The sequence below is a fragment of the Eriocheir sinensis genome, chromosome 5, assembly GCF_024679095.1.
Source record: "Eriocheir sinensis breed Jianghai 21 chromosome 5, ASM2467909v1, whole genome shotgun sequence".
Lineage (NCBI taxonomy): Eukaryota > Metazoa > Arthropoda > Malacostraca > Decapoda > Varunidae > Eriocheir > Eriocheir sinensis.
In genome coordinates, this window is record NC_066513.1 from 23,505,219 (window position 1) to 23,532,648 (window position 27,430).

The 27,430-nt window shown below is 46.2% G+C and overlaps 1 protein-coding gene and 1 long non-coding RNA gene across 4 annotated transcripts in view; both read left to right on the forward strand.

Moving 5' to 3' along the window:
• LOC126985452 (histone-lysine N-methyltransferase PRDM16-like) overlaps positions 1-27,430 on the forward strand; it is a 124,907-nt gene that overhangs the window by 69,428 nt on the left and 28,049 nt on the right. For all 3 annotated transcript variants that reach the window (XM_050840351.1, XM_050840341.1, XM_050840362.1), the window contains exon 2: positions 11,042-11,421. In XM_050840351.1, the coding sequence (XP_050696308.1) occupies positions 11,042-11,421 (380 nt within the window). The remainder of the gene's footprint in view (positions 1-11,041; positions 11,422-27,430) is intronic.
• On the forward strand, positions 23,405-25,671 carry LOC126985458 (uncharacterized). Its single transcript, XR_007738728.1, has 2 exons — positions 23,405-23,628; positions 23,761-25,671. It is a non-coding gene; the product is annotated as an uncharacterized LOC126985458 (long non-coding RNA).

Below are 27,430 nucleotides of genomic sequence, written 5' to 3' on the forward strand. Positions count from 1 at the left end.
ACGATCAATACCAAACACACACACACGCACACACACACACACACACACACACACACACACACACACCGGTTTTATAGTAGTAGGCCTAATAGGAGATAGTAGTAATTAAAATAAATAAAACTTTAACAATGATTATTACAATAGTAACAATATCAATAATAATGATAATAATGAAAATAATAATAAAAGATAGTAGTAATAATAATAATAATATTGATAATAATAATAATATGCTACGTTAGAAATTCGTATTCGTTTTTCAAGAATTTAATATCGACAACTACCATGGCTTTATCGTTACTATTATCATCATCATCATTATTATTACGTTTATTTTTTTACTTATAACCACCTTTTATATACAACGCAAATCTTACACCTGTGTCCCTTTTCTTTTAATTCCAGTTTTATTATATTTTAAGTTTTGTTTTGCTGCTGCCACGCAAATTAATAGAAACTTCAATAAAACTTGGATCCAATCTGACTCAGGAAGGATAAACATTAGTACGGAATCTCATTTGATCTTTTATTCTTCACGTTTTGTTCCTTCGCTTCCCTCGCTTATCTTTCGCTTTATCGCAGGAATTTTTCGACGAAGTGTGCCACATACTTCGTTATCTCTCGCTCTTGTGCGCTCCACTTTCTGCGTCGCACTTCTCTCTTCCTCGGTCTTCCCTTTCCGGCGGCGATAACGGACGGAATAGTGACGGGCGCGCTTGTCTTGATGGGAATGAGTGAAGGAAAGGGGTCAGGCGGCGGTGTTGTTACTCTGATTATTGTGTTTAATCGGTTTCTTTTTCTTCTTTTTATTTTTTTCGTTTTCTTCTTCTTCTTTTTCGTTTTCTTCTTCTTTTTTTCTTCTTCTTCTTCTTCTTCTTCTTCTTCTGCTTCTTCTTCTTCTTCTTTATTTTCTTTTTTTGTTTTGCCTACTTTGTTCATATAATCTTCTTTTGCTTATTATATTCATTTTTTTACTTATATAGATTTTTACTTTTCTTTTACCTCTCTCTCTCTCTCTCTCTCTCTCTCTCTCTCTCTCTCTCACCCAGGGTCACAAGGGAGCATTTTGTAAGGAAACTATTTACTTATTTATAGGTGAGCGCCGAAGGGGAGGGAGAGGGGGGGTGAAGGGGAAGGAAGAGGAAAGGGGGAAGGGGTTAAGGTGTGTTCATATGCACCTGTATTGATTAGTGACCAGGTAAAGCATTCAATCACCTGCTCACCTGTGGAAAGCTTATTAGGGAAAGGTGATGCAGAGAGAGAGAGAGAGAGAGAGAGAGAGAGAGAGAGAGAGAGAGAGAGAGAGAGAGAGAGAGAGGAGAGGAAATGGGTGGACGGGTGGGTGGAAGGAAGTGTGTGTGTGTGTGTGTGTGTGTGTGTGTGTGTGTCTTACTTGATGCTTCTATACACCTCTTCCCGTTTTCTATTCCATTCTTGTATCGTTTTCTTTGGGTGAGTTTTCTCCTTCGTTACATACGCAGCTTTTTCACATCGTCGTAGCTTTGATGAGAGTAACAACAACAACAACAAAAAACAATAACAACATAAACATAAACAAACATAAACAGCGTCAGCATCATAAACAATCACACCTGCACCACCATCACCAACAACAATAACAATAGCGGTAACGATAACAAAAAACATCCGAGGTCGCAAAACTCTTGATCCGGCAAAGTATCGGTGATTTGAGATAACGTGAAATGCACACGAACACTCAAGCACGCACACACGCACGCACTCACGACAGAAGGAAGAGGAGGAGGCGATAACAAGGAGAAAAGAGGAGGGAAAAAAAGAAGAGGATGAGGTCAGCGTGGAGGAGGAGGAGGAGGAAGAGGAGGTGAAGCTGTTGATGGAAGACGTAATAACAAAAAGGAGGAGGAGGAGGATGATGATGAAAGAGGTAACAACGAGGAGGAGGAGGAGGAGGAGGAGGAGGTGAGAGAAGGTGAAGGAAGAGGCAAAAGAGGAGGATGTCGTCAGGGTTTTAACTCGTAATATTGACGAATGACCCAGCACCTCCCCTGACACCCCCCTTCTGAGGCCCACCCTGAGGCTTACCAATCAGCTGTCAACGAAGGCGTGACCAGACATGATGGAGGGCTGCAATGGGAGGCGGGCGGGGGCGTAATGGCGTTAGAGACTGAGTGCGGGGAGAGGGAGGATGTGCTGCACGGATGGATGAGCACTGTAGAATGAGGAATATAAAGGAGTTACTGAAGAAGAATGAGGAAAGGTGATTTTTTTTTTTTACAGCAAAGGAGACAGCACAAGGGCACACAAAAAAAGGAAACAATAAAAAAAAGCCCACTACTCGCTGCTCCTGGAAAGTGAGAGTAATCGGAGGGTACAAGGATGAAGAGACACACACCTTCACACACCTTCCCCTACCTCCCACCCCCCATCCACCCACACACAGACCACGTACACGATCAGAAGCTAAAGAAGATGGGATGAAAGAGTTTGCCTGAAGAAGGAATAGGTCGAACTGGGATTTAAAAAATAAAGAAAAAAGGGAATGAAGGGGGATTTGAAGGGTTTGCCTGGAGATGGGAGGGGAAAGATGGGGGCTGAAAGGAATAAAGGAAGAATGGAAGCATGGATAGAGAGTAGGAATGAGAAGGAAGAAAATAATATGAAGGAAGGAGATTGAATTTAAGGAGAGGTAAAAATGTAGGAAGAAGGGATGCAGAAGGAAGGGGATGGAAGGAAATCTGAGTATAGGGAAAGATGGAGGAGAAAGGACTGCAGAAAGAAGGGGAATAAAGCGGAATGATGGGGAAGGGAAGGGAAGGATGGGGAGATAGAGGTAAGGGGCCAGTCGGGGTTAGATGAAGGGGCTCTGATCAGTTTATATAATACATGACTGATGGAGTGTTTGCATTCTCCTTTCATATACACACACGTACACTGTCTGAACGGCACGCACATGACATCACAAACACACACACACACACACACACACACACACACACCCTGCCCCCCACCCACACACAAAGAACACGTACAAGATCAAAGGGTAAAGAAGCTCCACTGTCCTCTCTGTCCTGTCTACCGCGCGTCGCCTCGCCTCTGACGGAAGACACGCAGGGCAGTGACAGGTTCGAGCCGCCCCGCCGCCCAGCCACAGCCAATATCCGGCCCCACAGAAGGGTGCTCCCCGCCTCCCGCCGCCGCCCAGATGTGCCGCGGACTTGACGAGGCAACGAGGTGGTCGGGTCGTTTGATAAGTGCGAACAAAGGTGCCGCCTCCGGGTAGGGCCAGCACGAAATTAATGCGAGGTCACAAGACGAGAAACCACGGTACTCCATCGCCCTTCCGCTGCGTCAGACCCTCGTGCCTGTCTCCTTTTGGTGTTCCCCAGGTGAGCCGAGGCCAGACGCAGGTGCACAGGTGAGAAGGGAAAGGAGGAAGAAGGGGAGCTACAGAGAGGTGGAAGAGGAGTAATAGCTGGAGAGAAAAAAGGGGAAAAGAAGCTAAATGTGGAGGATATAGAAAAACTTGAGAGGGAAGTTAACGAAGAAAATGGGATACGGGGGAAAAACAGGAAGAACGACAAAGAGAAACGAATTGGATGAGAAAGAATAAGAGCAGAGGAAGTAAAAAAAAAAAAATTAAAAAGGAGAAAACGAACACGAAGAGGAAAAGAAGAGGGAGAAGGAAAACATAAATAACAAGAAAAGAGGACGAGAAGAAGGATAATGAGGAGGAAGCGAAAATTCAAATAAAAACACCAACTCATAAAAAAACAAAACAAAAAAAGACAGTTCCTCTCAATCAACATCTCACGGTAATAAAGAAAAATATCCCACCAACTTTTCTTTGTTGAGCAAGATTAAAAAAATTCACAGACGCGCGGAACTCAGCACTCGCCTTCTCAGCACCTCAGGACGGACTCAGCCCCTCGATAATCCCTTTCTTTAGCGCCGGATCCTGATAACACGGCTTCGATCGTACTCGTGCAGGGCTGAGATGCGTATTTCCGGATCCTTGTTGTTTTATGGCCCGAGTGCTTGAGGTTCCTGATACGTGAGTTGCGCGTCATATGTGTTTCCGGGGCGGTGTTGAAGAGAAAAAAAAAAAGCTACACGAATGCTTAATGAATTGAAACGGGAAAGAAAAATTACGTTGAGGTTCAAGGAATAGAGTAAAAAAAGAAATACTAAGTGAAGGCTTAAGCAATAACATCAGGGAAGAAAATTGACGTGAAGGTTTGAATAACAGAATCAGGGAGGAAACCCTACGTGGAGTTTTTACAAAATAATAGAATTGTGGAAAAAATAAACTACGTGGAGGCTTAAAGAAGAATAGAATCTGGGGAGAAAAACTGTGTGAAGGTTTAAATCATACAATTAGGGAAGAAAAACTACGTAAAAGCTTGAGGTAGAGTAGAATCAAGGAAGAAAACTGAGTGAAGGCTAAAGCTACGTGATATTTATAGACAGAAAAATCTTGGATGGTTGGTCGTGTTCTTATAAAGGATTGAAGCCTAATATTTAAAGTTTAATTATGTTCTCTTCGTTGTTCGTAGTTTGATGCCTGGAATATATTGAGGATAAACAAATCAGTCAGTCAGTTATCCAGTCAGTCAACAACTCAGCCAGTTAGTTATTTAGTCTGAGTTATTCAGTCAAATAGTCTGCTAGTTATTCAGTCAGCCAACCAGACAGTCAGCCATCCAGTCAGTCAGTCAAGAAGGCAGGCATAGAGAGCATCCCATTCATTCCGTCAGAGCACACAAGGGAATGAGTCGCAGAACCTCAACTTGGTCATGAGTGGAGAAAACTTGCCGCTAAAGGACTAACAGCGGAGGATTTTTCGAGGCGGCGCGTGGAGGCGAGCGGCGGCGAAGTCACGTACGGGGCCGAGGCGGAGATAGAGAATAAGACAGGGAATGAATCAGGAGAACGTGGCAGAGGCCGAGGCTACAGCGACTGAGGCAGAAAACGCGATGAAGACTGAGATAATGACAAAGACAACAAAGTGACGGAATGGATTAAGAGAACATGGCAGAGCTCGAGGCAGAAGCGAATTAATGAGACGCAAATGTGATAAAGACTGACGCAGAGAACAAGATATGCAGCGAAATGAGCAGATAAAGAGGTGAAAAGCAAAACAGAAAGCAAGATGGAGGAGGAGGCAGAGAAAGAGACATAGCGGAACAAAGAAAGCTGAAAAAGAAAAAGAAACAATGAGAGAGAAGATTATAAAACGAGGGAAAGAAAAAAATAAGATGAAGGGAATGAGATTGACAAAAGTAATTAGTTAAAACGATACACACACACACACACACACACACACACACACACACACACACACACACACACACACACACAAACAACAACAACAAAAAAAAGAGAAGAACGAACGAATAAAATGCAACACAGAGATGGAGAGGCAGAGAAGAGAACGAGCCTTACTACTCCAAGATAATGATGAACGTCACTCAAGACCTTTCCAAGCCCACGGGGGGAGGGGGAAGGTAGGGGGAGGGGGGGAGGGGAATAGACAATACAACGTGGGCGGAGGCAGGGGGTAAAAAATTCATAACAGGACGTGATGATGAAAAACAAAGAGGAAACGACGATGTGATTAAAAAAAGGTAAACAGCGCCGAGCTAACACGAATGTTTTTTTCTGCTCTCTGTCTAAACCGTTTTATTATGTGTGTAATTGTTTATAGAAGAGAAGGAAAAGGGAGAGGAGAGACGGAGGGAAGGCAGGGGGAATGGGGGGGAGGCAGGGAATGACTGACAAACATGAGGGATGAGAAAGAGAGAGAGAAAGACAGCGGGAGGGAGGGAGAGAGGAGAAGGGAGACAATAAAAGAGACAGGGAGGGAGTGGTGAGGGAGGGAGAGGAAAAATGGGGAGGGAGGAGTGAAGACAAGAGGAAGAGACAGGGAGGAGGAGGAGGAGAGAAAGAGAATAGACAAGGAGACAGGAAAGAAAGAGAATTGTGGGAGACGGGGAGAGATGCATTCACACACAACCAGAGACAGACAGACAGACAGACAGAGAGACAAACAGAAAGACACAAGAGACGCAGAGAAAAACAGATTAATATAGCGATAGAGAATTAGCTAATAAAGGAATTAACAAAAGACAAACTAATATAAGAAAACATAGAGAGAGAGCGAGAGCGAGGGAGAGAGCGAGAGAGAGAGAGAGAGAGAGAGAGAGAGAGAGAGAGAGAGAGAGAGAGAGAGAGAGAGAGAGAGAGAGAGAGAGAGAGAGAGAGAGAGAGAGAGAGAGAGAGAGAGAGAGAGAGAGTGAGAGAGAGAGAGAGAGAGAGAGAGAGAGAGAGAGAGAGAGAGAGAGAGAGAGAGAGAGAGAGAGAGAGAGAGAGAGAGAGAGAGAGAGAGAGAGAGAGAGAGAGAGAGAGAGAGAGAGAGAGAGAGAGAGAGAGAGAGAGAGAGAGAGAGAGAGAGAGAGAGAGAGAGAGAGAGAGAGAGAGAGAGAGAGAGAGAGAGAGAGAGAGAGAGAGAGAGAGAGAGAGAGAGAGAGAGAGAGAGGGGGTGGGGGGAGAGGTCTGCGTGATGAGGGATAGTGAGCCAACAGTCCAAACGAGAGTCGTGTATATGTAAGACAGGCGACGATGCGGCCAGACTCCACTCTGTCAACAGTCCTGTCTTCGTGGGCACGTACGCGGCCCCCTGCCCCCCTGCCCCCTCCTCCCTGCCCCACCCTGCCTCCCTCCCTGTCTGTCTCCCTCTATTTATCTCCCGATCACGCTTATTCAGTCCCTCCTCCCGCCCCTCCGCCGAGCCTAAAACACAGCGACGAGAATATGACTGGAGAGGCGAACTTAGACTCAGATCCACATTCCAACATAACAAGTTTACAAGCTCCCAAACCATAGGAGGAACAGCGAGTAGCGGGCTTTTTTTTTTATTGTTGTTTCCTTTTTTTGTGCCCTTGTGCTGTCTCCTTTGCTGTAAAAAAAATACACAGAGTAATACGAACGTTCCTTTTATTGTGGCTGGTGTCGATAAAGTAGATAAACATTTTGGAGAAGCCACACAGGAAAGCTTTCAAGACTTGGGTATGGACTATTAAAAGAAACGAACTATCATGGAAGTTTGGTTTGCGCGGTAACAATGACACTGAGTTGGACTGTGGAACTGACCATAAAAGAACGATCGGACATGAGTGGTAATGAACAGGGATAATTTAAGATTTATTCTGCATCTCAGTCATGATATTTTCAGTCCATCATCTCGTTCTTTTGCCTATCCTAAAATATAGCTACTGTATTATGATTGGAAAGACTGGAGAATGATTGGAGAGGGGCGGCAAGGCATAGGGATTGGAAAGACTGGAGAATGATTGGAGATGGGTGGCAAGGCATAGGGATTGGAAAGACTGGATAATGATTGGAGATGGGTGACAAGGCATAGGGATTGGAAAGACTGGAGAATGATTGGAGAGGAGTGGCAAGGCATAGGGATTGGAAAGACTGGAGAATGATTAGAGACGGGTGGCAAGGAATTGGGATTGAGTACACCTTTATCCGCATACTAATCACGCTGTTTTCATCTATTCATCCTTTTCGCCGCTTAAAAAAAAAAAAAACGATTAGTGAATCTTTTGAGAGGCTGAAGAATGATTGGAGATTCGTGATGATGTGTTAAAAGTCTGTTATAAATCTAATCTCCGTTTCCAATGCAAGGGCGGTTGAAGCGAGGGTATTGTGGTACTGTGAGTGTGGAGGATGATGGAGGGGTGAGGGTGCCTGTGTGGGTGTCCGCGTGGGTGGTGGTGGTGGTGGTGGGAGACACGTCCAGATACACAGCCCCAGGCCAGGTGTAAATAAGGTGGAGTGAGTGTTCTTGGCTAAATACCCACCACCACCACCACCACCACCACCACCAGGTATCATCACCACCGCTTATCACCACAACATTAAGCATCACCAAAAACAGATTATCAGTCAGGTATTAATATTATCACCATCATCACCATCAGTTACCTTCATCACTATCGTCACAATCACCATTATCTTTGGCAAATTACCAGCCTAAGTTAGCTGCCAGTGTCCTCCTCCTCCTCCTCCTCCTCCTAATCATCATCATCATCACCATCTAGTTATAAACACCACTGTTGTTATATATACTTAACTTTTATTCACTATACACTATCGTCACCATTACTGCCAATTTTCTAACTTAACACCAAATTACTACCAAATTTTTTTCTAACTTAACACCAAATTACTACCAAATTTTTTTCTAACTTAACACCAAATAACTGCCAAAACGAGCTGTCATTTAGATCACCACCACCACAACCACCACCACAATCACCACCACTACCACCACTATCACGACCACCACCACCAAAACAAAAACAACAAAGACAGAGAGCAGTAGTGACCTAATTACGTGTGTGTGTGTGTGTGTGTGTCATAACTGTTCACTTCGTCATTTTTCATTTGCTTTCTATTACATACATAAGACACACACACACACACACACACACACACACACACACACACACACACACACAGCGTCTTCTCTTTATTCCCACCCTTCCTCATCTCTCCCCTCCCTCTCCCCTCCTCCCTCCTTCACTTGCTCATCTCCCTCCTCCTCTCTCCTTCCTCCTCCATCAATTCTCCTTCCCTCCCTCCCCTCCTGCTCCAAACACACGCGTACATAAGCAAACACACAAAAAGAAGGGCAAATGTAAATGTCTATGCTCACACACACACACTCAAGAGTATACATAAATACCCTCTTGTATAACTACCTCAGATTTACATAAGAATTATTACGCATGCACGCACACGCAAACACGTACGCTGAAACACGCACATATGCACACACACGTACTCCTCTCCCCCCCCTCCCCCCCACACACACAGACGGAACAAGACACCCAGTAACGCTCCGGGGCAGAAAAAAAAGTAATTAGGGGCCATAATGACGGTTTATAATCACGGTAATTACGACGTGTTGAGATGGAAATAAAGGAGTCGTGTTGGTGCTCATCATGGCTTGCTCGCGCGGGGATCGGACTTCGCTGTGCTTGCTTGTCTGATGTCTGTTGTTTATTTCCCTTTTTGCTCAGCTCTTCCACTTTCTTCTTTCTTTTCTTTCTTTCTTTCTTTCTTTTTTTTCTTTCTTTCTTCTTCGGTAGGCTTTTTTGGTTGGCCCTATCCCGTTTCTTCCTTCCTTCTTTCTTTCTTTCTTTCTTTGTTTTTCTTTTTTCTTCGGTAGGCTTTTTTGGTTGGCCCTATCCCGTTTCTTCCTGCCTTCCTTCTTTCTTTCTTTCTTTGTTTTTCTTTTTTCTTCGGTAGGATTTTTTGGTTGGCCCCAGCCCGTTATGGCGCAGACAAGTGTTTATAGTGGTGCCATCTTGCCATCATTTAGGTTTCACGGTAGAGGAGGGAGCTAGACCAAGGATATATAACAGACTACACTTTCCTATTTTTTTCTGACCTCGCTTGCTTGATGTGTTGTAGATTTATGTTGATGCATTGTTGTTTTACTTTATTATTTATGTTTTACGGTATAAGGGAAGGAGCTAGGCCAGGAGATAAATGAGAATATACAAAAAAAAACATAAGCTTATTCCTCCTGTTCCCGATTTTTGTTTTTATAGGTTTTACTGAAGTGTTTGTGCTTTGCGGTCACCGGAGACACACCTTTAATTGATAGATATAATGCAAGTTATGATATACTGCTTACAACGAAAACAAAGAAGATCAATTAACGTAATGACCAAACGTGGCTTACTTTACATACATACCTTTAATTGAGAGATATAATGCAAGTTATGATACACTGCTTATAACGAAAACAAAGAAGATCAATTAATGTAATGACCAAACGTGGCTTACTTTACATCGTGCTGAGTGCTGTGAGGTGCTGTGCGTAGGCTGCAGGTGCTGATCTTTCCATCTGCTATGTTATCGTTATATTTTCACTTGTTTGTTCTGAATCAGCGTTCACAAAGGGCTGTGGTTCATGCTGTATTCTGCCGGCGCTTCATTATTATTTTTCTTTGTGCTTCTGTTCAGCATATAAAGCAACGTGCTGTGTGCTGTGCTGCTGTGTGTAGGTGCTGTGCGTGCTGAAGTTTCCCCCGCTATAAGTGCTCAATCTTGACGTGATTATCCCTCCTCCTCCTACTTCTTCTCCTCTTCCCTCTCCTCCTTCTCCTCCTCCTCCTCGTCATCATGCATGTTGTGATGTATGCTGTGGGTGTTAATCTTCCTTCTGTTGTGCTGTGCTGAATATGCTGAGTCCTGTCATAATCATCCCTCGTCCTCCTCCTCTCCCCCTTTCCTAGTCCTCCTTCTCCTCCTTCTCCTTCTCCTCCTCCTCCTCATCATAATCATGTATGTTGTGATGTATGCTGTGGGTGTTAATCTTCCTTCTGTTGTACTGTGCTGAATATGCTGAGTCCTGTCATAATCATCCCTCGTCCTCCTCCTCCCCCACGCCTTCTCTTCCTTCTCCTCCTCCTCCTCCTCCTCCTCCTCCTCCTCGCGTCAGGTTCACCATTAGGATCACGACGCTTTCTGCCGCGCTGAGACACCCGCGGCAGGACACATTAGCCGGGCGTGGCGGGCGAGGCTGCGGGGCACAATACCCGGAGACAAAGGCGAAGGCGAGGCAGGCGCTGACAATGGCTGGCGCGTCGGGTAGACCTAGCGGGGGCGGCAGCTGACACGCGTTATCCCGCCTCCGCCAGATAAGTAGGATATAATTGCTGGTTAATTTTCTGTTGAATGTGTTAATTGGTGTGATGATGAGTTGTGAGGGTGACGGAGGCGCGTCAGGGAAGGTGTCGAGTGTTGGCCTGGAGTGTGAGGCGCCGGGCGTTGCATCTGCTCCTCGCGCCTCCTTTTGTGCCTCCAACCGGGCCGTCAGTCATTAGCTCGGAGATAAAAGAGGAGCTGGAGTGGGTCTCGGGGCGGGGGGGTGGGGGTGGAGGTGGGGGGGGCCCGGGCGAGGTCGCCGGCGAGATGTTGCTTGGTTGGTCAAATATCCGCATATCCATTAACGTGTTCTTTGTTTGACCTTTTCCAGTCCCTGGCGAGGAAGGCGACCGATCCTTCCGTGACCTGTGTGACCTGAGCGAGGCGGACTCCGAGGGCGGCTCCGTGTCACCGCGAGGACTGTTGTCCTCGCCACACGCCCCTCACGGCTCACCCACGCCCACCACCACGCCCGACGCCCACGACCTCAACATGAAAGCCGCTGGGGCCGCCGCCGAGCTGAGCGCCGCCGCCCAGAGGTTCATCACGCAGCAGCTGTCCTCGGTGCCGTCCGAGTTGGAGCTGCGGCCGTCCAGCGCAGGAGTGGGCGTGGGAGTGTGGCCCAAACAGGGCCTCGCCAGGGGCACCCGCTACGGCCCTTTCCTCGGCAAGTGGACGGCCAACGCCAAGGACCCGAGCCTCGCCTGGGAGGTGAGTACAGCAAAGCTTTTAATGTTAATTCTTGTTGCCGCTGCTGCCGCAGCGCCGCCGCCACACGGCTTCCCCTCGTGTGGCGGCGGCGGTGGGGGTGACGAGAGTGAAGGCGGCTTGCCTGAGGCGGCAGCTCCTCGTGGGGTCTTCTAAACGCTGATTTTCTAAAGGGAAAAAGGACAATGAACTCTCTTTAAGTTCTCCAAATCTCCACATTACACAATCAAACTAAAAAGGGTTTTGGAAAGTAGAAGATTGTGTTTGTGGCGAGCCGAGGAGAGGAGCTCGAGGAAGGAGGGAGGGTGGGAGGGTGGGAGAGACAGAGGGAGAGGAGAGAGAGCAAAGGAGCAGAGGGAGGGAGGAGGGGGGGTCGGGGTCTGTCTCACCGGAGGGTCTTGTCATTATGTGTCATCGTCAGACCTTAAGTGGCCAAGAATCGAAACTGGAGTCCTTTTGTGGCCGGGGTCTCGGGGGCAGGTCGTCCATTGTCTGCGGGAGGCATTAAGCTTTCCAGGAAGCGGCGGCCATTAGCGGCGGGTCACACTCCGCCACTAGACGCTCGCCGGCCCCAAAATTTCGGCGCCAGATGGAATAATGATACGTGTTGGCGCGGCGAGGTGCGGCGGGGCATTGTTCGCCGCCGTATTCGCCGCGTCTCGCCCTTGATGCCGCGTGAAAAGACTCGACGCCTGTGTAAGAGCGGAGACGTGCCCGACCTGCCGACCTGCCTGCCTTCCTACTTCCTTACCTGCCTCCCTGCCTCCCTGCCTACCTCACCTTTACCTGCTGTCCTCCCTGCCTCCCTGCCTACCTCACCCTCTCTACCTGCTTTCCTCCTTGCTTGCCTGCCTGTCTCGCCGAGGAGAATGACTGTTAAAGAGACGGAGAAGTAGGAGAACGAGGAAGGTGAGGAAGGAGATGTGAGAGGAGGCCGTAAAGGACAAAAAGGAACGAGAAGGACGAGGGAAGAGAAGAAGGTCTCTCTCTCTCTCGTCACACACACTCCCCTCTCATTTTCTTTTAACTCCCCCTCATTCATTCCTTTCACAATTCCATTTTCTTCACCGCCTTCATCATACCTCACCCTCCTGCTCTCTCTTTTCTCTTCTTCCCCCTCCCTCTCTCTCGCTCCCTCCCTCACTCTCAACCTCTCTCTCCCTCTCTCTGGTTTTGTCTCTCAAGGGGAGGAGCAAAAAGCACCTCTTCCCTCGCTTCCTGAAGACACAGATTCCATTTAACATTTTACCGCTGGGAGTAGATCTTGAGGACTCTTCTTTGTATCCTGAAGGAGCTGCGCGCACGTGTCCTTAGTCCCCTCACTCCTCTCTTCCTCCTCCTATTCCTCCTCATCCTCATCCTCTTCCTACTCCTACTCCTCCTCCTCCTCCTCCTCCTCCTCCTCCTCCTCCTCCTCATCATCATCGTCGTGTTTTTTCTCCTTTTCTTCATCACCTTTCTTTTTTTTTCGTTCTCATTTCCTTTTTCGTCTTCGTCGTGTGTGTGTGTGTGTGTGTGTGTGTGTGTGTGTGTGTGTGTGTGAGTGTGTGTGTGTGTGAATTCGTGGATCTGTAAGTTGATCGGGTTATGTACGTTTGTATGTATGTATGTATGTATGTATGTATGTTTGTGTGTCATGTTTTTCTTTTACACTTTTTTATGCAAGCGCGGAAACACACACTCTTTTTGACACACACACACACACACACACACACACACACACACACACACACACACACACACACACACACACGCCGTTTTGTTATCTGGTTCGGCATCACTTTTTATTGTTTTTGTGTTTGTTGGTCTTTTATCGGTCTCGCTGCGTCTCTGTGTTCCATTGTTCGGTAAATCTGCGTCTGTTTGCTCGCCTGTTTGGCCATCGATCTGTTTGTTTGTCTGTTTGCTTGTACAGTTTTCCGATCAACCGTCTGTCTCTGCGTGTGTGTGTGTGTGTGTGTGTGTGTGTGTGTGTGTGTGTGTGTGTGTGTGTGTGTGGCCATTTATCAATCTGTCTGTCTGTATCTGGGTCTGTTTTGTCTGTCCCTGTCTGTCTGTCTGTGTTTTCAGGATGGAATATTGGTATGTTTGTTATTTGTTTGCATACCTGTTTAGTGGGTAGCTAATTGTCCGCTCTCCTGCATAACTGGGTGGTTGATTTAGTGGTGTCTGACTGACTGACTGGCTGACATAAGAGACTGATTAACTGACTGATTGAAAACTAACAATTTGGTAGACTTACTAAAAGACTGCCCAACTCAATGAACACCTGATTAACTGACTGGCTAACTGTTTGACTGGCTAACAAACTGTGAGACTTAAATACTAAATGGCAAACTTACTGACAGACCGACTAAATGAACACCTGAATTACTGACTGAGTGACTGACTGACCTACTGACTAACAAAATGGAAAACTTACTAACTGACTAACTAACTGAATAACTGACTGATTGACTGACTGACTGACTGACCTATACTGACTAACAAACTGGGAAACTTACTGACTAACTAACTGAACGAACACCTGAATAACTGACTGACTGACTGACTGACTTACTGACTAACCTAATGACTAACAAACTGGCAAAATTACTAACCGACTGACTAACTGAATGAACATAAGAACATAGGAACGTAAGGAGTCTGCAAGAGGCCCTGAATAACTAACTGACTGACTGACTGACTGACTGACTGACTGACGGGTTACCTGAGCCACAAATCGTTCTCCACCTGTACACCTGCGCGCTCCGCCTCTCCCGTTGGCCTTGATTGAAGTTATTGGTTTCCAGGCCATTAAAGAATTTCGGAACAGATTGCGGGAGTGAGGGAGCGAGCTTACAAAGAGGGTGATTTTCCCCTCTCGTGAGCAGGCGTGAGAAGGGGGGTGGGGGGGGAAGAGGGGAGGAGAGAGGGGAGAGAAGGTAGACGGGATGGTAGGTTGGGGTGATTAGAGAAGGAGGAGGAGGAAGAGGAGGTAAAAAAAAAAAGTAGAATGGGGGGATGGAAAGGTAAAGAAAGAAGGGGAGAGGAAAAAGAGGGTAGAAGAGAAGGGGAAGCTGGGGAGATAAGGGGAAGTGGACGAGGAGGGGGAAGAAGAGGATGCAGGGTGAGGGGATGGAGGATTAGTTGGGGATTGGAGGTGAGGATAATGAAGAGTCAGTGAGGAGGAAGTCAGGGGAAATAAGGGGAATGAACGGGGAAATGATTATGAAAGGATGAGAGTATGAAAGGAATAGAAGGAAAGAAAGGGAAGGAAGAGAAGGAGGAGGAGGAGTGAGAAGAGGAAGCGGGGGAAAACTGATTGTGTAGTGATGGGAAAGAGGGGAAACAGAGGGAGGGAAAACCGAGTATGATTGTGATTGGGATGAAGAGGGTAAACTGTGGGAGACATGGCACTGGGAGGGAAATAAAGTGTGGTAGTTTGAGGGGAAATTAGGGGAATGGGGGAGGAGAGAAAAGGAAGGGGCATGAGGGGAAACTGTGAGGGGGAAAGATGGGTGAGGGAAGAAGGAGGGAGAGTGAAGGGATAGCGTGAGGGATAGTGATAGGCAAAAAGAATGGTGAGGGAGGGAAGGGGGAGTGAGGCGATAGCGTGAAGGGAAGTAAAGGAAAAGCGTGAGGAGAAGGGGAAGTGAGGGGAAAGGAGGGGGAGTGAGGGGGAGTGAGGGGAAGGGAGGGGGAGTGAGGGGAAGGGAAGGGGATTGAGGGGAGATCGTGAGGGGGAGTGAGGGGAAAGGAGGGGGAGTGAGGGGAAGGGAAGAGGAGTGAGGGGAAGCCTGGGAGGGGAGCGCGAGGGCCGTCAGAGGCAGCTGCAGGGGCCGGCCACGCATCGCTTCCTCCCTCACTTGCTCTCTCGCAGCTGATATTTTCCCCTCGCCGCCGCTGAGAGAAAAGAAAGAGGGGATAGAGGGAGGGGAGGAGGGAGGGGAAGTGAAAAAAGGGAAAGGAAAAGGTTAGGGAAGGTTAAAGACTTGATTCTCTTCCGTGTATTTCTTAATTATTCCTTCTTATTTCTCTGTGATTTTTCTCTCTTCTCATCTTCATCAAAAATCGTTTCTTCTATTTTTTTTTCTTCTTATGTTCCTTTCCTCACTTTTAGCTCATTATTACATTTTCCTTTTAATCCTCTTCTCTTTCAAATGCCTCTTTTTTTCTATCTTATCTTCTTTCCTATTCCTTGATATCTGCTCATTCTTACATTTCGGTTCTTCTGCCACTTTTTATCCTTCTATGTAAAGGCGTCATCATTTCGTATTTCCATATTATCCTCATTATCTTTTTTTTCTTTTCCTCCTCTCCATTCCGTGTTCAAATACTCCTCTACTCTCTATAAAATTTTCTCGTATTTCCTTTTAAATCTCCTTTTCTCCAGAGGCACCTTTTCTGTCTATAATCCTTTCTTTCATGTTCTTTCAGTTTCTTCTATTATTTCTTACTGCATCGCTCTTTTACCTCAACTCTCCTCGCCATTCAACATTCTTCCCTTAATCATCTTCCAATCCGTCCATAACCATGTCTCTATATCCCTCTTCTTCCCTCTCATCCTCTTCTTCCTTAATTGTGGATCCTCTCACCCACTCACCCTGTTCCCTCTCTCTCTCAATGTCCCTCCTTCCTCTACACCCCACTCCTCTCCCCTCCCTCCCTCCCTCTCCTTCCCCTACACTTCCTCCTCTCCGTCAATACAACCCTCCAGCATCCTCTCCTTCTCTTGGACCTATCTAGCCTTCCCTAACTCCCCTACTCTCTTACAGCCTCCCCTCCCTTCCCTACACTCCTCTCATCTCCCCTCCCTCCTTCTCTTCGCCCTCTTCCAGCCCTCTAATAGCTCCCTCCCCTCAAAATAGACTTCCAGTGATTAAGAGAGATAATAATTACTAAACGACGCCTCGGCTCTTGAAATCCATCCGAGGGTGAAGATCGTTAAGGCCCGGAGTGAATTTTTTGTTTTGGGATTTTCGATCTTAAGGAAAATGGAGGTTAAGAGAGGAGGAGGAGGAGGAGGAGGAGGAGTGGATGGGCCGCCCTCACTCCAGTATCTTTTAACCAACGATCCACTTCAGCAGCTGTTCATCTTCAGTGGAGGAGGAGGAGGAGGAGGAGGAGGAGGTAAATGCGGCCTCGTTAGTGGTGGTGATGGTGGTGGTGGTGGTTGTTTACTCTCTCTCTCTAATGATGCAACCTCTGAATATCTTATCATTGGAGTCGTGTATTCAAGCTCTTCCTAAATGATCCTCCTCCTCCTCCTCCTCCTCCTCCTCCTCCTCCTGATTAACGTCTCGGAGGATATAATGAATTAGAAGATGCCCATAAAAGGTATATAATGCAGCCCTTCTCTTCCCTCTCCCCTCCCTCCTCCTCCTCCTCCCCTCCTTCCCTCCCCTCCTCTCTTCCCCTCTCCTCTTCCCTCGCAGCCTCCGGTAATGATCTCTCCTCCTCATCACCTTCCAAACGAGGCCACACCTGAGGATCACCTGCTTAAAATGGTGTTGATTGTGGTGGTGATGATGATGATGGTGATGATAATGATGATGATAAGAAAGGAAGGAAAAAAAGATGAAAAGAAAATGATATCTGCTCTTTCCTCTCCATTTCCTCCGCTTTCTCTTCTTCCTCCTTTACTACTACTACTACTACTACTACTACTACTACTACTACTACTACTTCTCCTCTATCATGTTTTTGCGGAGAAATTTTAATGGATGAAAATTAGGAAAAGTTACCACGTGAAGGAACCAAAGGAAGGAGGACTGAGTGATAGATTTTCTTCCTTCAAAGCCAAGAAGGAGGAGGAGGAGGAGGAGGGAAGAAAAGGGAAAGGGAGGGAGAGGAGGGAGTGAGGGAGAGGGAGGAGAACTGTGAAGGAAAGGCAAGCAGTTAAAGGAGGTAAGAAGAGAGGAGGAGGAGGAGGAGGAGGAAGGAGGAAAGGGAGGGAGAGGTCGAAGGAACGCAGTCAAGAAGTGAGAAGGGGAAGAAAAGGAGAGAAAGACAGGACAGAGGAGGGTGACGAAGAATAGGAGGAGGAGGAGGAGGAGGAGGAGGAGGAGGAGGAGGAGGAGGAGGACAACAGAGGAGGAAAACAGGATTACTGGGTGACTGTCGCTTGGGATAAAGACATCAAATCGCTGCTCCAAAGAAGATTGTATTTATCATCTTCTCAAAGGCGCCGCTGTGTGTGTGTGTGTGTGTGTGTGTGTGTGTGTGTGTGTGTGTGTGTGTGTGTGTGTGTGTGTGTGTGTGTGTGTGTGTGTGTGTATACGAGCGCCCTCTTGGGAGAAAACAGACAACCTTTGAATGTTTAATGAGTCCCACGAGAGAAAAAGAGGAACATCAAGAGGGAGGTAGAAAGGGAGGAAGGGAGGTAGGGAGGTATGAAGGGTAGGGATAAAGGCAAAGGAAGGAAGATATGGGAAGGTGGAGCCGTGAAGGGAGTGTGGGAAAAAGAGCAAACCCACAAAAAAAGGAAAAATATGATGGAAACCTGAATGGGAGGAGGAAGGAAAGGATGGAAAGAGGGGAAAAGAAATTAACGAGAGAAAATGAGAAAGAAGAGTTTGAACATATGAATGAAAAGAAATAGAGGAAAAATGTGAGGGAAAAGTGAATGGGAGGAGGAAGGAAAGGTGTGAAGGAGGGAAAGAGAGGAAAATAAATTAACGAGAGAAAATGAGAAAGAGTTTGAACATACGAATGAAAAAAAATAAAGGAAAAGGAAAAAAAACAAGACTTAGGAGGTGAAGAAACACGAGAAGAAAGAAAGGAATGGAAAAATGAAACAGCAGATGAAGGAGGAAAAGAAGGAAATGAACAGTAAAAAAAAAAAAAGAAACTAATATAGACAACAAAAAAGAGGAAATATGGAAAAAACAAACAAACAAACAAACAAACTAGAAAAGAAAAAAAAAACACAAATACGCAAACTCAAAAAAACAGGAATAGGAAAAATAGAACAAAAAGAGAAAAAAAAAATCACAAAATTGAAAGAAGGAATTACTTAACGAGAGTCGAATCCGAAGCTGAATAAGACGGTTCCGATTTCCCCTGATGAGTGACTGCGTGAGGGTCTTGAGCAGCGGCATTGTCCCGGGCGTTATAAGCCGTTCGGGGCGCCGCTGTCACCCTCGCGTCGGAACCGGTCCAATAGAAGGCTCAAAGGACAGTATCAGCCTCGGATGTCAGACGTCACCTACCTGTTGGCTCGTCACGGGGCAGCCAATGAGGGAGCCGCGTCTGAATGGAGTAGCAGAAACGTCTTTATCACCGGGCAGACACGCGGGATGAGGAGGTCTGGTATTTGCTTTTGTCGTCGATGCTTTTGTGCGAAGAAGGGACGGATGGGAAGGTGAGGGAAGGCGAGGGTCGGTGGGGGAAGGGACGGCCAGGTGAGTTAATGCGAATCTTTCACGACTCACGCATCCGACAGGTGTGAAAGGTGTTAATTAAGGCGATGGTGATGCTTAGGGTGTAGGTTGTTCTCGCTTATGTTGGTTTAGAAGGGAAGGGAAGGGAAGGTGTGGGAATGGAATGGAAGGGAAGGGAAGAGAAGGGAAGGTGATAGGTGGTAAGCATATTTCTCAAACTTACAAGTATGAGAGGTGAGAGCGATATTAATTAAGGAGAAGCTAGAAGTGAAAGATGGGAGGTTTGATACACTTGCTTTTGTAGTTAGTGGTTCTGTGTTGCTTTGACGAGGCGGGAAGTGAAAGGAAGGGAAGGGAAAAAATAACAGTTAAAAGAAGGAAAAAAGTTAGTTACGGAAAAAGAAGATTTAAGGAAAGGGAAGGAAATGTTAAGGAATGTGAAAAAGAAATGCAGGAAAGAAATGTGAAGATAAGTGATTAGTGTTTGTGTATCATTTAGGACTCACGAATACAACAGGTGTTAAATGTGATAATTAATGTGATGTTGATGCTCACGTACCTGTGTTACCATTTAAGAACCATTGCCTGACAAACACAAATAGCGACACCCTGCTTAGCAAATATAATCAACCTTAAGCACATTATTAACACAAGTAACTTCATTAAGGCATTTTCAGGCGTTAATTAAAGGTGAATGCCACTTTCCGCACACCTGTTGTTAGCATTTAAGAATCCTTTGATGATAAACACTTGCCATGACGTAATTACTCAAACTATATCATGCCACTGATGCAAGCTACTTAGTTAGGAAGTTTACAGGTAATAGTGACGTGGTATACTTGGTCCGTCCAGGTAGATAGAATTACTGTGTGGGTATGGAAGCGGGATGGATGGTGTAGCGACAAGGTGTAAATGGGGTAGTAGTAGTAGTAGTAGTAGTACTAGTAGTAGTCGTTAGATACAAAAGCAATAATAATAGTAATGATAAAAATAACAGTATAGTAGTTAGATAAAAAAAAAACAATAATAGTAATAGTAGTAGTAGTAGTAGTAGTAGTAGTAGTAGTAGTAAAAATAAGAATATGAACAAAATTAGTAGTAGAAGCAGTAGCAGTGTAGCAGTAACAATAGTAATAGCAGTAAGTTTACCTGTAGGAGTGAGAGAAAGAGGGGGGGGGGGGGAGAGAGAGAGAGAGAGATCCACAAGAAGGGGACCATAGGGGGGACATAGGGTACCATAAGGAAGGGGCATGGGGGGGGCATATACGTGAGCGGGAGGCGCCGTGGATAGATTCTCGGCTCTGTCCCATTGTCGCGGCTCATCAGGACCACTGCGGCGCCCCTGTAGGACCCTCGCAGGACTCTGGCGCCCTTTGTTGTCGCGGTCACACTGGTTCCTCGACTCTGTGCTAGCGCCTCTGTCCTCTCTCCTCTCCTCTCTCTCCTCCCCTCTCCTCTCCCATCCCTCCTCCTCCTCCTCCTCCTTCCTTGTGTGGTGGGTGATGTCTCTCTCTCACTCTTCCTTTCTCTCGCTTTTCCACTCCTCGCTTAGTTTCCTTTTCTTTCTCTCTTTTCCGTGGTTTCTTTTCCTCCTCCTCTGTTTCCTCTTCATCCTCTTCCTCTTTCTCCCATTGTTCTTTTCTATTCCTCATCTCTACTTTTCTCTTTATTTTTTTATTTCTCTCGCTTTCCCTTTTTTTTCTACGGCTTTTCTCTTGGTCACTTCTGTTTCTGCTCCTCTTCCTTCTCCTCCTACAGTCCTCCTCCTTCCTTCTATCCCACAGTTCTCCTACAACGCATCCTACAACCTTCCATACTCTCTCTAAGTTGCATTTCGCACCTCTTAAAGCACGTCGGGGCATCATTGAACACACACACAAAATAAAGCCATTAGGCCGTGAAGGATGTCCATACGTCTTCCCTTCAGGCCCAGACGAATCCCCCGAACCGGTTCCTGGAGGCGACGAAAAGGAAGTTAAAAGAGAGAACTGCCATTTCGCTTGTTGTTTCCGATGGGTTTTGTGTATTCTGGTGCGGCCGGGAGCTGCTGAAAGGAAGATTTAGTGGCGGGTTGCGGCGGGAAGGGACGGGACGGGAAAGGATGGGAGAGACAGAGAGAGAGAGTGAGGAAGGGAGGGATTGGGGGAAAGGGAAGGGAAGGTTAGGTAGGGATAGGATGATGGATTTGGGGATAGCGGTGAAGGAAAGGGATGTGATGGGATGGGTGAGAAAGTCAGTTAAAGAGAAAGGGGAAGGAGTGGGGAACAGAAAAATGAAGGTTAGGTAGGGAAAAGGGAATAGAGTCCAGGATAGATTTAGTAGCGGGTTGGGGCGAGGGAGAGAAAGGGAAAGAAAGGAATGGGACATGCAGGGGAAAGAAATAGAAAGGAAGTGAGGAAGGTAAGGGAGATTTAGGTAGGGTTAGGAAAAGGGATAGAGTCCGGGATAGAGAGGTAGGTAGAGGAAAGGGGAGAGAGGGGACAGGGAGAGATGAGGTTAGGGAAAGGAAGGGGATGAATTTTAAGGGAGGAAGGGAATGGGATGTAAAGAAGAGAGAAAGAGATAGGGAATGGAGGTGAAGGTTAATTAGACATTGGAGGTTAGACAAGGTTAGGGGACGCAGAGGGAGGAAGAAAGGAAGGAAAAGGGGGATGAAGGAGCGAGAGGAATAGATAGGAGGCTAGAAGGCAGGGATAGGGAAGAAAGGAAAGGAAAAGAGGGGAGAGAGAGGAAGGATGAGGAGGGTTAGGAAAAGAGAAAAAAAATTAGGATAGAAGTTAAGGCTAAGGGAAGGAGGAAAGGGAAAGAGGGGAGAGAGAGGAAGGAAGGATGAGGAGGGTTAGAAAAAGAGAACAAAAATTAGGATAGAAGTTAAGGCTAAGGAGAGGAGGAAAGGGAAAGAGGGGAGAGAGAGGAAGGAAGGATGGGGAGGTTTAGGAATAGAGAAAAAAAATAGGATAGAAGTTAAGGCTAAGGAAAGGAGGAAAGGGAAAGAGGAGGTTAGAGAAGATGCAGAAGAGGCAAGGAGGAGGAGGAGGAAGGGAGAGAAGAGGAAAGAGGGAATGGGAGGGAGAGGGAGAAAGGGCAGTAAGAGAGATGGTTTGAGCACTACAGGAGGCTATGGCGGCGTGGCTCAGCTGTGGTGGCTCCTGGACACACACACACACACACACACACACACACACACAAGGCCGCGGCGGAAGTCTTCACACACACACACAAAAAAAAAAAATATTGGTTCCAGGTTTTCTTGTTGGTTTCCTTTCCTTTCATGTTTTTGTTTTGTATAATTTTAGCTTTTTTTTTTACTATTTTGTGTTTTTAAATATTTACCTTACGTACTTATCTATTCATTTATTCATTCGTTCATTAACTCGCCCATTTAAGTAGTTTCCTCATATATTTTTTACTATTTTTTTTGCGGTTCTTGTTAAGTTTTTCTCTACTTTTACTTATTTAATTTTTTCACGTTACTTTATTTATTCTTTTCTGTTTATCTCCATACAACTAACTCGCCTTATTCGTAAACGCAACCAAACAACAACAACAACAACAGCAACAACAACATCATCATCATCATCATACAAAAAAAAACATGAAAAATAAAACATATCCGCGAGAAAGCTTAAGACAGACACAGGTAACGCTTCCACACCTTCCCGTCTCCGTGCGCCGCCCCAGGTAGGCTCATCCGCTAATTAGATTCTCGCCCACACCTGCATAATGTTGACGACGCGCCTCGACGACCGTGAAGGACAAAGCAAACAGGTGATTTTTCAGGCGCTTTCGTACGAATCCCGAAAGTCTTAGAGATAGATACAAAGGGGGATAGATAGATAGATAGATAGATAGATGGATATAGATGGAGAAATAGACAGATAGAAAGAAAGACAGATAGATAGATAGATAGATAAATAAATAGGTAGGTAGGTAGTTAGATAGATGTAGACAATTAGAATCGGATCAAATATAGTTTAAGAACGGTTAGACATTTCAAGGGAAGAGGAAGAGGAAGAGGCGGAGGAGGTGGACGAGGAGGAGGAGGAGGAGGAGGAGCAATATTCAGTTGATGGAAGAGGAGGAAAAGGAGATGCAGGAAAAGAAAGAAGAGGAAAATATAAGAAATGGAGGAGGAATAGTAGGAGGAAAATGAAAGGTCACGGAGTTAAGTTAGTTAGAAAAAAAGAAGTAGAGGAATGAAGGGAAAAAAAAAGAGAAAGGAGGCTGGAAGGAATGCCAAGTGAAGATGTCAATGTTAGAGAGAGAGAGAGAGAGAGAGAGAGAGAGAGAGAGAGAGAGAGAGAGAGAGAGAGAGAGAGAGAGAGAGAGAGAGAGAGAGAGAGAGAGAGAGAGAGAGAGAGAGAGAGAGAGAGTGAGAGAGAGAGAGAGAGAGAGAGAGAGAGAGAGAGAGAGAGAGAGAGCGAGAGAGAGAGAGAGAGAGAGAGAGAGAGAGAGAGAGAGAGAGAGAGAGAGAGAGAGAGAGAGAGAGAGAGAGAGAGAGAGAGAGAGAGAGAGAGAGAGAGAGAGAGAGAGAGAGAGAGAGAGAGAGAGAGAGAGAGAGAGAGAGAGAGAGAGAGAGAGAGAGAGAGAGAGAGAGAGAGAGAGAGAGAGAGAGAGAGAGAGAGAGAGAGAGAGAGAGAGAGAGAGAGAGAGAGAGAGAGAGAGAGAGAGAGAGAGTAACAAAAGGCTGTCCCTCGTTTACTGGCGTCCACGCTCACAAACAGTGTAAATGGTGGGCAGTTGGCTGTCAATAGGTTGGTTTAGGCCCACGGGAGGGAGACGCAGGTACGGGAAGGTGTTTGGAGGTGTTTGAAAGTGTATGGAAGTTTGTGAATGATGTGTGAAGGTGACTGAATGTGTTTGAAAGTGTCTGAATGTGAGGCAAGGTATATGGAAGGTGTGTGGATGTGAGTGAAGGTGTGTGGAGCTGTTTGGAGGTGTTTGAAAGTGTATGGATGTTTGTGAATGATGTGTGAAGGTGACTGAATGTGTTTGAAAGTGTGTGGATGGAAGACAAGGTATATGGGAGGTGTGTGAATGTGAGTGAAGGTGTGTGAAGCTGTTTGGAGGTGTTTGAAAGTGTATGGAAATGTGTGGATGTGGGATAAAGTCTGTGGAAGGTGTGTGAATGTGATTGAAAGTGTGTGGAAATATGTGGAAGATGTGTGGATGTGTGCAGATGTGTGTGGAGGTGTGTAAAGGTATATGGGAGTGGAGTAAAGTCTTTGAAACGTGTGTGGAAGCATGAAGACAAAATAACTAAACACTTAGCTCGCCGCCTCCCGTCTCGTCCCTTAAAAAAGAAGAAGAAAGAGAAACAAGAATAAGAATCACTGAATAAAACAAGAAATAAAACAAGAAATAAAACAAAATTAAACCAATATAATAATTCATATTTCAGAGCAAAGAAAAAAGCTACTTCTCGCAACACAGGAACAGAAAAATATATATAACGTTACACAGAAAGAAGGAAGAGAGAGAGAGAGAGAGAGAGAGAGAGAGAGAGAGAGAGAGAGAGAGAGAGAGAGAGAGAGAGAGAGAGAGAGAGAGAGAGAGAGAGAGAGAGAGAGAGAGAGAGAGAGAGAGAGAGAGAGAGAGAGAGAGAGAGAGAGAGAGAGAGAGAGAGATCAAGTTAGCCCAATTAGTGCATGTAAACGGACTAATTAAATGGTAATATTATGGCGTGCTTGGCTGGCTGAGGAGGAGAAGGGGGGAAGGAGGAGGCGGAGGAGGAGAATAAGTAGGGAGGGGGAAGAGTGGAGGAGGAAAGTCGTGAGGGGAGTAGAGGAAAGAAAGAGGAAGGAAAGAGGAAAATGATGAGAAAGGAATGTAAAGAGAATGAATTAGAGAATGGAAACGAGAGCGAGAGGAATGTAAGAAATTGTGAAGGAATGGAGAGGAGAGGGAAAAAGAAGGATTGAACGAAGAAAGGGAAGGAAGGGGAAGAAAGGCGAGGAAGGGGAAGAAAGGGTAGGAAGGGGAAGAAAGGAGAAGAGAAGATGATAGAATGGAGTGAGGGGCGTAAAATAATTATACAGAAAAATGAATAAGGGAGCTGAGGTGATGAGGAATGTATAAAGGAGAATGTATAAGGAAAGAGGAGGAGTGAAGGAAAGGAGAGGGAGAATGAAAGGAATGAGATAGATGAATAAAGAAGGGGAAATAAAGAGAAGAAGACTGCGGAATGAAGGGAAGAAAGAGAGAGGAATGAAAGGAATGAATATAGCAATGTTGATAAGGGTTTCACACGCATGGAGGTGAGAGAAGCAGAAGAACGAAGGAAGAGGAATAGAGGAATGAAGGAAGAGAGAGAGAGGGGGGGGCATGGAGGGAAGAGGGAGGGAGGAATGGAGGGAAGAGGGAGGGAGAAGGGAGAGAGAGGGAAATGGGGGAAAAGGAGGGAATAGGGGGAGAGGCATGGAGGGAAGAGGAGAAAGGGAGGAGGGAAGAGGAAGGAGAGGAGGAGGAGGAGCGGGAGGTGTGAAGATAAGGCCCGCACATAGGAAGGCCGCCCATCCGCCTTGAATCAGGAACAAATATTGGGTGGGACTCGTATACCCGCGCGAGGAGAGAGAGAGAGAGAGAGAGAGAGAGAGAGAGAGAGAGAGAGAGAGAGAGAGAGAGAGAGAGAGAGAGTAATCAGGATATGAGATAATGTGACGAAATAAGAGGAATGCGAATGAGAAAAGATGAAAATAACAATGATGATGATGATGATGAGGAGGAGGAGGAAGAAGACGCAATTGTAAAGGAAAAGAAACAGGAGTAAAAAAAATAGTAATTGCGGAAAAAAAACAAGAATCAAAGGAACAATAAAAACAAAAAGAAAAAGACGAAGTAGAATAAAACGGAAATGATAAAAAAATGAATGATGAAAATGAAAAATAAATATATACACGAAAAAAAACAAAACTGAGAGATAAAATAAAGTAGAAGCAGAAAAAGACAACATCAAAATAATAATAAAAAAAATCACGAGGAAAAAGAACAAGAACAAAAAAGAAGAGGAACAAGAGGAAGAGCAAGAGGGGATGATAGCGGCGGCGGGGCGGTGGTCATCTGGGTGGCGTAAATCAAGAGGCGTACAGGCGGCGTCTCTTCTTGTTGAGCATAACTCTCCCACGCGAGGATTAAGTATCAAATGAGACAGATCACCGACTCCTGCTTAGCCTCAGCGCGCCCTTGGGACCAGCGAGATGGCAGGGAAGGCAGGAAAGGGCAGGGAGGGGCAGGGGAAGGGCTGGAGAGGATTGGGAAGGGAAGGGGAGGAAAGAGGAGAGGATGGGAAGGACAGAGAAGGGTGTGAGAGGGTACGCGAGGGATGTTGGGTGATGGGGGAAGGGAGGGAAGGGCTGAGAAGGAAAGAGGAAGAAAGGGGAGTGATAGGGTGGACTGGGAAGGGAAGGTAAGGGTAGGGAAGGGAAGAGGGGGAAGGGGAGGGATGGGGAAGGGCTGGAGAGGGTAGACGAGTAAATGGGAGTGATGGGAAGGACTGGGAAGGGGGTAGGGAAGGGAAGGGTAAGGAAAGGAGAGATACGGAGGGAAAGGGAAGGGATGTGGAGGGTTGGGAGATGATGGGGAAGGGAAGAAATAGGAAAAGAAGGAAGGGGAATGTATGGGGAAAGTATGTGAAGGAAAGATGGGAGATAGGAAAATAGAATGAAGGAAAATGAAGAAGGGAGGAAGGAGAATGATGGGGAAAGGAAACAGAGGAAGATAAGGATGGGATAAAGGGAAAGAGGAAAGGAAAGTTAAACAAGGGAATGAGGGATGAGGAAAAGGGTCGGAAAATAAGAGGAAGAGATGGAAGGAAAGGGAGATAAGGAAGAGAATGAGGGAAGAGTAGGAAAGGGATGGAGGGAGGGTTGGAGGGAAAAGGGGGAGGAAGGGAGAGAAGGAAGTGTCGCCAGTCTGATAAAGGGAGATAAGAAAGTGTCGTGGGAAGAAAGTTTTGAATGGGTGTTAATGAGTGTGTGTGTGCGTGTGTGTGTGTGTGTGTGTGTGTGTGTGTGTGTGTGTCAAAACCAAATCACAGCTGCTCCCCGACCCTTCCCCTTCCCCTATCTTCCCCTTCCTCCCCTTCTTCCTCTCTCCCCTTTATCTTTCTCCTCCCCCTTTCCTCTTTCGGTCTTTATCTCATCTCTCAACCTCTCCCCCTTCTCTCTCCCTCCCTTTCTCCCTCTCTCTTTCTCTCCCTCTCTCCCTCCCTCTCACTGTGTTTACAAGTCAAAAATAATATTCACACAAACCTATTTACATATTTACAATGCACACACATACACACACACACACACACACACACACACACACACACACACACACACACACACACACACACACACACACACACACACACACACACACACACACACACACACACACACACACACACACACACAGTCCAGTCAACCTTACCCCTTCTTTCCCCTCCTCCTCTTCCTCCTCCTTCTTCTCTTCCTCCTCTTCCATCACTATCAACCCTTTTATTTCCTTCCATCTTCTTCCACAGTTATTCCATCTCTTCCACTTCCCCTCCACACCCCCTTTCCTCATCCTCATCCTCCTTTTCTTCTTCCTCTTTTCTCCCCTCCCTAACCTCCGTCTCCTCTTCTTCCCCTTTCCACCCTTCCCCAACCTCCTCCTCCTCT